Source organism: Solanum verrucosum, unplaced genomic scaffold (assembly GCF_900185275.1).
Source record: "Solanum verrucosum unplaced genomic scaffold, falcon-dt-bn FXZP01000278.1, whole genome shotgun sequence".
Classification (NCBI taxonomy): Eukaryota; Viridiplantae; Streptophyta; class Magnoliopsida; order Solanales; family Solanaceae; genus Solanum; species Solanum verrucosum.
Genome location: NW_026020332.1, coordinates 657,328 through 670,302, shown reverse-complemented (window position 1 = coordinate 670,302; position 12,975 = coordinate 657,328). Strand labels below are relative to the sequence as shown.

The 12,975-nt window shown below is 31.7% G+C and overlaps 1 protein-coding gene across 1 annotated transcript; it reads left to right on the top strand.

Annotated features, from left to right (window-relative positions):
• Nucleotides 1–492: 492 nt before the first annotated feature.
• On the top strand, nt 493–12,961 carry LOC125836343 (receptor-like protein 36). Its single transcript, XM_049515524.1, has 16 exons — nt 493–616; nt 735–858; nt 1,749–1,820; nt 3,039–3,110; nt 3,606–3,671; nt 5,873–5,944; nt 6,072–6,137; nt 6,390–6,500; nt 7,898–7,969; nt 9,884–9,955; nt 10,035–10,106; nt 10,202–10,279; nt 10,380–10,451; nt 11,147–11,212; nt 12,389–12,469; nt 12,865–12,961. Exons 1-16 carry the CDS (start codon nt 493–495, stop codon nt 12,959–12,961), a joined length of 1,317 nt encoding a protein of 438 aa, XP_049371481.1.
• Nucleotides 12,962–12,975: the final 14 nt, after the last annotated feature.

The window sequence follows — 12,975 nt, the reverse complement described above, 5'->3', positions numbered from 1 at the left end:
TTACCCACACCCATCAAAACTCATGCAAAGGAAAATGACTTATAATATGACTTCGAATATATACTATACTCCTTGTAAATATCTTGTCGATTAAAGCATTACATATCCAGCTAAAAGAACAAGTTCTTTCGAAAAGCTGTAAAAGCACAAATTAAAGTATACATTCACACTGGTAAAGCTAGAAATTTTGTTAAGAATATCTAATATTTTAATAGATATATCTCTAAAAACTTGTTTGACCTGTATATTATATATATAATGTTATTTTTTATTTGTACAGTATAATTTTTTGACGAGAGTGTTCGAGTGATTACCTTCGGATGGATCAATGTAGCTAGGCCACTTTATATCTATACACATACACGTGTTTAGTTAAGGGGTCAATCAAATCAAAGTTTTTTTTTTTTTTTTTTTACTTTATTCCTTTTATCATTAGTTATATATATGCATGTATTAAAATATAGAAGTTGCATGCGTAAAGAAGAGATAGATATGGTTTCAATTGATAAGTTGTACAAATTAGTACTATTGCTTATTTTAGCAACCAATATTAGTGTCGTCAAATCGTCGAGTAATTTGGCAAATGGACCTCAGCTGCTCCTTCCAGACGTAGAAGGTAAAGTTTATATATAGCTTTTCTAAATCGAAGCGCAATTAATTATATACACATCGTACTATTTAAAGAGCGCTCTAATAAATGAGATCTTACTTTTCTTTTTAATTTTAATCGACAGTTAGGGCAGTCGAGGAATTACGTAAACTTGCAAAGGGGAATGACAAGTTCTGGTATCAACAATGTGATAACAAAACTATTATATGTGGCAACTGTAATAAAACATTTTGTCACGTTACGGAATTGTACGTCTTTTCTTACGTACTATTTATTTCATTTTTATTTGTTCATGAATTATTCTTAAGAAAGAACAAAATGAAGTACACATTTTATCATAATATAGCTATATTATTTATGTATAGTCTTACTATATTTGGAAAATGATTAATTAATATTAAGGATTTTTTTGTATTTTGATTTTCTTTTGACATGTTAAAGTGCAAGACGGAGCCAGATCAATTTAATTAGTTTATGAGTTCTGAACTACAGTATAAGTTTTTTGTTAACTAGGTTTTGAATAAATTATTATTTCTATAATTAAATTAAATGTATTCCTTTTAACTGAAATATATAATTTTAGTTAATGTTGTATACTGGATTGTATCGAATCCGTAGCAACTATTGTGGCTCCAGAGGTACTAATGTGAATCAAGTAAAAGTAAAAACTTTACAACTTCCAAAACTGTACGTAACCCTTTGAAACTTTTTTTTTTTTTTTTGTATAGGACCTCATATTTCATACATTTTCTTTTATTTGAATATGATTGTTAAGTATATTATTATTATTAATTAATACATATACATTATTAATAACAATTTAGAAAGGCTATTAGGTAATTTAGGTTTTATATTTAGGGGTCCTATTTTTAATATAATATAAATTTATTTTTTCTAAATAGTTTGACTTACCTGAAAAGATATTTTCCAAAAAACATATTTTCGTCGAACCAAACACATATGTAATGTGTCGTGATTCTAAGATAGACTGATAGAGGGACTAAAAATGTTGTCAGATCAACGTAATTCAAAATTTTAAATTTGTCAAAAGAATTGTCTTTGATTGATTATATATTTTCCATAAATTAATTCCTTCTTGTCCATTAGAATTGTTAACACAATATTTAAAAATTTGCAGATATTTATCAGGGAACAATTTATACGGGAGAATACCACAAGAAGTCGGAAATCTTTCTCATTTAACAACATTGTGAGAATTAATGTTTATTTATCTTTCTCTTCAACCTGCTTTTCATCTTAATTATACTTCCTCGATCTCTTTTTACTTGTTATTATTGACAACTAAAAGAAAGACAATATTTTTTTACTTATTATATCCTCAATTTATTTAGAGAGTTAGTGTTTTTGAACAATGTAGAACCTGAGTAAATTGATTTTGAAATTCTATTAATTAATAGGAATAAAATTGTAAATTCACTATGTCAATTACCATTTTGTTAATAGGTGTGTCAAATAAAAAATGGACCAGTAAAGAAGGACAGATGGAGCATTATACTATTATAGTTTGATTTAACAAGCCAATTAATTAGTGGTTTAATATACATCATATTGATAATGATCAGGATGCTTTGTAAATGGCTAGATAGCATATATAGCCAGTATTGCTTTAGTTCGCTGCTTTTTTTGATAAGAAAGAACAATACGTACAAAGGATCACTAATTATTATATGGTTATCCATGTGATTTAAATATTTATAAGTTCAAAATTAAAAAAATAAATTATGTGTTAAAATATTTGCTTGAGTGTCAGAATCAAGGATTATGGATTCAGATCATTATAAATTCAAATTCAAGAAACGCTTTATGGAATTTAAACATCCATAAGTTCTTGCATGCTCTAAGCTACATTATTTTTGAATTAAAATTGTGACTATATTCGAGAAAATGATCAAAATGGTCTTGAATCTATGGGAGTTGGACTAGCTATTTTAGTCCTTCCTTCCTATATATATATATATATATATATATATATATATATATTGGAAATGGTACTTAATGTATGAAAAAATGATCATTTTAGTCCTTCATACATATTATGTAATCAACATATATAGTCCTTAATGTATGAAAAAACATGACTATTTTAATCTTTTATTTTGATCATATAATCAAAATAGTCCTTATTATATGAAAAAATTATCATTTTAGTCCTAAACCTTAAAGGTAATCATGCAAGTACAAAAATATGTTAAGTTTTAATATCAATAATTAACGTATAATATTTTTGCCTTTGAAACTATAACCCATTTGTGTCTCTTGCTACAAAAAAATAATAATTATACTATATGTTATTATAAGAAAAGCAAGAGAAATGTATACTCAATTGCTTGCAGCTCCATATATGAAATCAATCACTTTGATTAATGATTTATATTTCTATTGCTTCAACTCGTTTCATAATTATCAGGGATTTAAGCGGAAACAATCTTCGAGGAGAAATTCCTATATCAATTATCAACCTACAATTCATTACTTATATGTGAGTTATTATATATTAGATATGTCTTAGATGTAATACATAAATGTGTCATTGAACTTGACTTCAACTGATATTTGTGCCTTCTAACTTTGGGTGTGTACAAGTAGACACTTAAACTTGTATAAAATTGAACAACATGCATCCTACATGACATTTTATATGGCAACTCACATCCTACATAGCGTCCTACATGTAACGCATGTGTCTACTTGTTCAATTTTATATAAGTTTAAGTGGTTACTTGCGCACACATAATTAAAGTTGAAAGATATAAATGATAATTACAGTCAAATTAAATGACATATTTATATAATATGCCTATATTTTTATTTTGTTTGATCCGGTTGGACTGGGGAAGATCGAAAAGCTCCCCATGATCACTTAATTTGTCCTTTTCAAACATGTTTATCACCATCTTAATTCTACTAATTGTAATTATAATTATAATAGTCTGCTCAGTGTCTTCTCTTACCAAATAATGATGTGGATTTACAGAGATCTTTCTGATAACTCCTTGAGTGGGCAGTTGCCACCTTTTCAGATGGAGTCTTTACAATTCTTGTAAGTTCAGTTTTGCTACTTTCATTTAATAATTTTTGTTACATAAATACACAACTGAGATATAATCTTGAGGTATATAGGATAAATTCCTTAGATGAGTATATTTTAATTAATAATTATTGATTTTAATAATACTTTTTATTTATTACCATTTATAGCAATGCATAGTAATACTATGATAAATCCGCAATATGTATTAAAAGTGAATTATGTATGCAATATATATATTATGATTGTTTTAAAATATATTATGCTTGTTTGGTAAGAAATTGACACATTATATTAAAATGTATGATAAATGTATTATCTATCAATAAAATTTGTATTATATGTGTTTTATAAATTATTCTCTGTAATATGTATTAAAACTATATTATAAAAGTATTAAAAGTGATCAAGTGAAAAAAATTTTGTTATTGCTATAAATGGTAAATATTTTCTTAATATAGTACATTTATATAAGTTTCCCAAAGTAAAAATAGGCTTTGAGGGTCAGTCATGAACAAATCTCTTTAGGATACAACAGACACACTGTATAGTGCAAAAACTGTGAAGACTCCATATCGATCTTTAAGGGATGGATGGTCTTTTATATGACTTAGGTAATTCTTATCTCCTGATTAATTTTTTGGGTTAAGCTAGACCCAACACCATTTATATAACAACCACCTTTTAAAAAGACCACAAATTAAATATGTGAAATGCATGTATTAATGAATTTGAATGCAATAGCATTAACTTATTCATTGAAGATTGTTTTTTTGTTGTATGTTCCATTCTATAGCTTTGGCTACCACCTAAAATAGTGAGAAGAAATAGATTATCAAAGAGTGAAGTGTCAGCAATACACTTAATTTTTTTTTTTTTAAAGTTTTACACCTAAATTATTGAGAGGACCAGAGAGCACAAATAAATAGAGTGAAGTTTTTATACAGAATCAAGTTAGTAGTTGATTTGGACATGTGAAGAAGAGATACGAGGATGCACCATTTAGGAGGTACCTCCAACACCGTATTAGATTGATATTATTGTATAATAATTTATTTAATCTAAAAGTAGAGTAAATATTTAACAATATTCATTCTAATGTCATTGATATTTTTTATTTGGTTAAATATATTTTAAAGAAAATATTCCTCGAAGATTTCAAATAAAACAAGTTCTTAGATTCAAAAAAAAAAAAAAACTTCCAGTTAAATTATATTTAAAAAAGTTCAAGTATGCATTCCTCAAAAAATCTCCAATCAAATTCACAATAATAAAATCCCCAAGTAATTCTACAAGTACAAAAATTCCCAAGTAAATCCTCAAGAAATAAATTCCCAACAAAATTCGTAGAAAATAAATCCCCAGATAATACCACATATAAAATTATTTCTAAATAATTTTTTAAGTAATTATTTCTAACTGGATCGGCAAATAAGTTTATTTGGGAATTTTCTTTCAAACAAATTAAAAAATAGTTTTTTTTCATTACTTGCGAATTTATCTATGAAAATGGTACTTGCAAATTATTTGCCCCAAATAATTCCCCAGGTAATAATTTTGCGAAAATGGCTCCAAATTTACCTACCAATTTTTCTAGGGAAATATTTTTCGCAGGTAAAAAAGGTCCAGAATTTAGGAAATTTTTAATTTCGCATGAAATTCGTAGGAAAATTCTATGAAATAATCCCCAAGTAAAATCTCCAGGTAATTTGCAGTTTTGTAGTAGTGGGTGTGAGACTTTAATAGTAGCAAGAGTTAAGAGAGATGAAAAAGAGAATTTAAGAGAAGTGAATAGATGTAAGCTTAGATAAGAAGGTAAAAAATTATGATGGAAAGTTAGTAAATAGTTATGCATTTATCACATCTAAAAGGCAATTTTATTCTTCAATGTGTTGTATTATTTGTTGCATCATCTGCTTTGTATGGTGATTTTTATGTCATAATAATGCTTTGAAGACCTGCTGGTTTATCTAAAACAATTCAGGTGTAGAGTAAGGTTTGCGTATATCATAGTCTCAGAGGTAGATCGAGGAATCAATTGTTGCCTCCTTTACTTAGCAATCATGCTGGTTATTTGGAAGGAGAGAAATAATTAGAGGGCTTTTGAAAGGGGTGAAACACGATTTTGTAAAATTGCAATGTAGTAGTAATCTATATGATAAATGATTTACTCCATTTCTATTGCTCTAACTTGGCATGGATGGATGCTTCAGGAATTTAGGCACCAACAAGCTTAATGGATCACTCCCTAAATCATTTCTCAACCTAACATCGCTTGAGGAACTGTGAGTGGTACTATGTCCTTTTTCAAATCTTAATTTTGCATACATCTGATCTCTCTTTGTTTGACTTGGAGGGAGTCTGCAATCTCTATTATCTTTTCTTACCAAAATAAAGTGTTATGTTCTACAGAGGGCTTTATGAAAACTTCTTCAGTGGAGACTTGTTGCCATTTCAGATGAACAACTTACAGATTCTGTGAGTAATTCGATGGCTACTTGATCAAAGCAATTTTTTATATATCATGAAATTGTTTCCACAAAATGTGGCTCATGTATGTCTGTAACCGGTAATTCCTTTAACAACCAAATCCCTCGTGAATTTGGTGCTCTCCAAAACTTAACTGCTTTGTAAGTATCATGATATATGCTTTCATTTTTGTTTTCTGTTACCTTCTACTTCTTTTGCACAAGTCAGGCTCACTATTGTATTATTTTTTTTTCTATTTAGATCCTTATCCTTCAACTTACTAAATGGAAGCATTCCAGAAGAGCTGGGGATGTTGGAATGTATGTATCCACCTATCAGTCAAGGACCAGGTCCTTTGACTCAGCAAGAACAGTAACTAAAAATATGCGTCCACTTGTTTCGATGAGACCAGGTCTTCAGCACAGTTACAATAACAAACAATAAAATAAGTGTTGAAAGTAAAGATTGAACAAACAACTTTACGTGGAAACCTCCTTACTCAAGGGAGTAAAACCACGACCTGTCTCAACAGGACTTTTCAAACTGCTTCCACTAATCTTCTCCAAGCAAAAATAAAAGCCAGTTTACAAAATGAGATTTGCCTGCTAATCACCACACTAAGCAATACCTTCTATCACTTAGCTGAGCCATAGCAGATACAACACTGCCCACTATACTAACCCTCACTGATTAATATAGACTTTTCTAAGCGGATACCACACCGCCCACTAAACCACCTAACTCTAGATGATTAGAATTTGACTAAGCAACACACAAGTTGTCCACTAAACCACCACCCTCTGGATGATTTAGACCTTTTAGAAAACGAAACAAAATATCTGAATCCTTTATAGAATAGAACAGATTTACAATGTAAGCACATAAGACACAAAGCTCTAGATACAACAAGATGCTTTAGCACTCCATCTGGTCCCTTGCTAATATGAGCAGTGTTCTTCTTTGAAGATGACCTTCTCTTTTCAAGCTTGTGAATTTTCAGAGAAAATCCAAATTTTTGTTTGCCAAATCTTGAGTTTGTGTTTTGTTAGAAGAGACTATATTAAAATGAACACAAACTCCTTGGGACCGCCCAATGGCTGAAAGCCTGCTGTTCTGAAAAGTTACTCACCTACCGCATCAGAGGTGGCAGCTTTTTTGACGGCTATCTTGTCACCTTTTCATATCACAGTCTTGTAGGGACCAGGTCCCTTGCAAACTTCTTTGTGGGTTCTTGAAAAGGCTTGCTGGCTGACTTCCTTCTTAGGATGAATGAATTTAATATGGTGTTTGTCATGTAGAAAATATCAACCATAAAGAGTTATTACCCGTTGGACAAACACCCTCGTCCATTTTGATTGGTGTAGTACACTGACGCCTCACCAACCTCTGACACGACAACTTTACAACTGTACCCCATTATAGATCTGGACGAGAGAACTCTGCCTAGGACCAGGTCCCTGTGAGACACTGAAGCATACAATCTCGTCCGCTCTTCCTATTGGTGTATGACACTGCACTTTTCACCTACCACCTAACATGACAGCTTTATAGCTGTACTCCATTTGTATCTGGACGAAAGCACTCTGCCAGGGACCAAGTCCCTGCATTTATGAGGATTATCAAAACACCTAGAATATAACAGGGGAACATCTCCAATCTTGAGATTTTGTATGACGTACTATTGAGTAGAAAAATATTACACATCCTCTTTATCGCTCTTCTTCTTTCTATTCTCATTTTGATCTGTTCTGATTTGAAATTTAATGTAGATATCTGGATGAGAATGAACTCTCAGGTGCCATCCCACAGCAGCTTGGGAATCTTACACAGCTACAGGAACTGTAAGTACAACAGTTTGATAATTTCAAGAATCTAGTCGATTATTTTCACATTGGTGCACTATATTGATAAATACATTTTTTTTTTTGGTTTCTTAACTCGGCATCAATCTCTGATATATAAGGGATCAAGTGCCACAGTCAAACCTTAATTATTTTCTACCATAGCTATGCAGAAGATTGTGCATATTGCAATGCAATATTAGACACCAACAACTACCAATAGTAATTCTCATGCCATGCAAAAAATGAGATTGTTCCCTTTTTCTTCAACCTAAATCATCCTAGACATACATCTGTAGGACATATTTCGATACTATGGTTTGGCTAGTTTTTCAGGTAAAGTTAATATTTTAGGGTTTGTTTAGGTCTCTTTTGCTCTCAAGTGTACGCAAAAACAAGAATAAATAAAGAAATTCGGCTTTGCATTTTGAGTCAATTTTTTTCTTTTTCAGAGAATGTTGTCAATATTGGAAAGGATTGGACTGACTTGTGTCAACACATCTAGTTCTGTGCATCCATCCACTTATGGCAATGTTCGACGAATCTTTGATATTTGTTAAATCCTTTTATCCAACAAAATCTGAAATACAGTCCATAACAACAATTTTGAGCTAATAACACAACTTATCCCTAATGGTTTCCCCTAATGACAAGGTTGAGATACTTAATCCCAAATTCATGGGAATTGTAGAGTTATTAGTTGCACATGGATCCATTCATTCTGTTAACTACTTGTTAAGTATCGTAGTGCAAAATCTGTTTTTCCAACAAAATAACTTCAATCAAATTTCATACAAATAATGAAATACTCCCTCTGTTCCAATTTATGTAACTTACTTTCCTCTTTAGTCAGTCTCAAAAAGAATGACACATTTCTATATTAAGTAACAATTTAGCTATAAAATGTCTATTTTACCCTTAATGAAATGATTTACAGCCACATAAATTTCTATCATTCATTTTGGACCACAAGTTTTAAAAGTCTTCCTTCCTTTCTTAAACTTCGTGCATAAAATAGGACGGAGGAGTATATAATATGAAGTTAAATAAATTTTGGAAACGAAATAAACTTAAAATCAACAAGATGAAAGGAAGAAGAGTCAAGTCATATGAATTCACAGAGTTTCCTTAAGGAAATTATTCTCCTCAAGTACCCGAGGTCATGGAATATATCCTCCCAGGATAAAATGACTCACGACAAACAAATAGTGGTACCTTAAATTTGTTGTCCAGCGAACCACTCAATGGCTTGTAATCACACTTGAAGATTTTGGAAAAGCAAATACTTTTTTTTTTCTTACTATGTAGTGTTTTTCTTTTTGTAGACTTTGTTTCAAAACTTATCTCAAAAAACTTATGTCAATATCTGAGAAAGAATCATATATTTATAGCCTATAGGTGAGCATAATGATTCATGCATGATATGTGAAAAGGTAGCCTAGAAATATGAAAGGTTGCATCATGGTTGCATTGATCATCTTTCATTAGTATTCATGAATGGAATAAGTTCATTCATACTTGCAGCACTTTCACATTTTTAATTCACCATTCTTTATTCTATGTACCATTATCCATTCACACATTATACAATGAACCCAACACATTCATGACTATATCATATGGCAGAAAATAAATGATATTTATGATCTGAACTGTATGGAAAAAGAAAAGAAACGAAAACTGCAATATTGTATATCCTTCCTTCGAATTGTCAAAGTAGCTAGCAAATGATTTCAGGGACCTACGCACCAATTATTTCGTGGGTGAATTGCCTCCAAGCTTCATGAAGTTGGTGAACTTAGAAAAGTTGTAAGTGCATGTTGACTCTGATTTTCTTTGGATTGCACCATTTAATCAACTTGTCAATTGCAACCACCCTCTCTTTATGTTTTTTGTTCTTATTTTATGTTGTAGTTGGGCTCAAGGGAATAGCTTGACTGGGAAAATTCCAACATTTATAGCCAATTGGACGCAACTCGATACGTTGTAAGCCCAATTATGTGAAAGCAATATTATAATAAGGATGGTTTAATTTAGTTATCAATTTAACTTCTTTTCCTTGTAGGGATCTGTTAGGAAATAATTTTGAAGGCCCCTGGCCAAAGGAAATCTCATCATTGGAAAGTCTCGTTTACCTGTAAGATTTTTGTTTTGAAGATCGTTATTTGTAGTAGCTAGTATGTGAATTTTGAAATTTTTGGCTGATATTTTCTCCCAATTTTATAATCCTAGAGCACTCAGCAATGTAGTCACAAGAGGAAGTGCATATGATTTTCCCGATCTATCGCGTATGACTTCGTTGCAAGACTTGTAGGCCTGATATCCTTTAACTCCTTTTGAATTAAACGATTGTTTCTCAGTGTCATGTGATACTGACATGCAAATATACTACTCATGATGTTGATTCTAGGACATTGAGGAAATGTTCACTTCGTGGTCCCATTCCGGGATATATTTGGGTGCTTAAAGAATTACAGAATCTGTAAGATGATATTCTGTCAATTTTCTTCTAACCAATTTCATTTCCCCTTATCTTTGGTGTCTGTGTTTCTCTTTTACTGTGTGGCAACCGTAGTATGTTGTAAATATGGAAGTTGCATCTTGATCATTTAGTGAAAAACTACCTTATTTTAGTCCACACTTTTTTACCCTTTTATGTCCATCTCAATTTGTTAGAACAAATATTTATACCTTATAAGGTGTAGAAAAAACATTTGGTATTAATAATACACTCTATAAGGTGTTGAAAACATTTTCCACGGAGGATATGCTAATTATATAATGTATAGGATATGACATATAATGAACAACAGAGAAGTGTGAATTGAAACAAGTGAAAAGAATACTAGTCATTTTCCCTGTTTTGGTCATTAATACAGAACATTATATCTAGCTGATATTGTATATAGGTACATTTATAGGCTAAGGTTTTGTTAAATTTTAACAGCCATAGTTAGAAAGCTCTTATCGTGTAGCTACCACTTATTGTCTGAGTAATGTGGAATATGAAATCCCTCCAATACCTGTTGATAGAAAACATTTCCTTGGATTTTTTTTTATAGAAATTTACAGTAACTTAACACTGAAAAACGCTTTCTTGAGGAAAACATTTTTTATATAGCTTGTAGATAAAGACATGATTGGATGATTACATCTTTCTCTTTTCTCTGATTATAGGGACTTGAGCTTCAACGAGTTATCTGGACAACTGCCAAATTTCATTAGCACATCTTTAACATCTATGTGCGTTCTCTATCTCTTCTTTGCATGAGTGTTGTGTTTTCGAGTGTGTATGTGATTTACTTGCTATATATGATGTTACTTACTATATATGCTGCACATAGAAAGTTGTCTCTCTGTTCTGTTCAATATAAATTCTGTGTCTTGTCTTTCTTCTTCTAAAGGCCCAACTGAATAAGGCATCCTTTACTGTTCTCAACATATATAGTCACATTAGACCAAACCACCTCACAGTCTCCGACCATAAATGTGATGATACATGACAATGCAACAAACTGTGCTCCATGTCATCAATATCTACCAGAAATATCGTTTGAATCGGTTGAGTGACTATACAGGAGAAATGACAACAGTTTAGTGAATTCTCTGTTACAAATTAAAGTTGAGTGACTTTCTAAGATAAAAGTTGTTAGTTGAGTGACCGAGATAAAAGTTGTTAGTTGAGTGACCATATGAGAAATTAACTTGCATTGAAGCAGTAGTATTTTCCTTTTCCTGCCCTTGTCGTTGTGCCTTTTCTTTTTTGTTGCAGAATAGTGGTTATCTGTTCTTGTGAATACCCAACCTCATGCTCCACTTGTCGAGCGTGGCCTTTCTTGCTGTCCCCCCTGAGCAGTGTCTTGCTTCTCATCAACTTTTGCTTTTGAAGCTACTTTTTCCCTATAGTGAGATTGCTTGAGCTAGGGTTTCCAGTGAGATCTGTGGAGTAAGAACCTTTGTTAATAGGCTAACAATAGGCTCTACCAGCTGTCGATTTTCTGTTGGGGAGGTCCTTGACTCAGTGATATGGCCGAGTGTCCGGCTTCATGAAGGAGGTGCATTAGAACACGCTTAGACTGTTAGAAGAAGACCATTGGGAGAGTGTTTTTATTCTGCTTTTGTGCAGTATTTGCCAGTCTTATATTATGTAACATATGCAGAACAGGTAATTAGAGTATTTACCATAATTTTGTACTATCTATTGTACATCACTTGATACATTGAATTTTCTTCACTCTGCTCGTGGACGTTGGTCTAACTGATCCAACTGCCTAAATCATGTTCTCCCATTCCATTGTTTTATGTTGTTTGTACTGGCTTCTTTTTTCCATTTTTCTCAATATTCGAAGCTTGGCCTAACAGGTGGGGGGATAACCGATTTTCTAGTTTTACCCCTTTAACATTGTCACATTGCTGCAGATTCCTCAGGGAGAACAAGCTTAATGGATTATTGCCAGGATGGCTAACTAAGAGGAAGAACGTAAAACCACATCGATATGTGTAAGTGGAAATATTCATAAAGAGTGTGTTGGTGCCATGCCAATTTTGAATGTCAACAAATGAAGAAAAATTGCTTTTGAAACTTCCTTCAATATCATAAACCTAATACATAGATTCCCTCATAAATAAGTTTATGACCAAGCAAACGAACCCTAAGAGAATAACTTAACAAAAAAACACACAAAGAGACTCATACACATGTTTCTTTTTAACACTTTTTATTCACAAAGGTCCCCCGTTTGTCTCAATTTGTAGTACGTCTTGTTCAAGTAAAACAACTTTTTGTGGTAGATATAATTCCGTCCACCGCTACATATTGCTTGTGATCTTTGTCATTTGTCTTTCAAGCAACATTGGAAAGAGAGAGCTTATTTTTGTCATAAATTGTTTTGCAGGGATGTTTCTGAAAACTTGTTTAAACTTACAACCTCAGAGTTCAATGCTTCATCTGATGATCATTACACTTGTTTGTCTACTTTAGATGTTAAATAGTATCTTTCTTTATC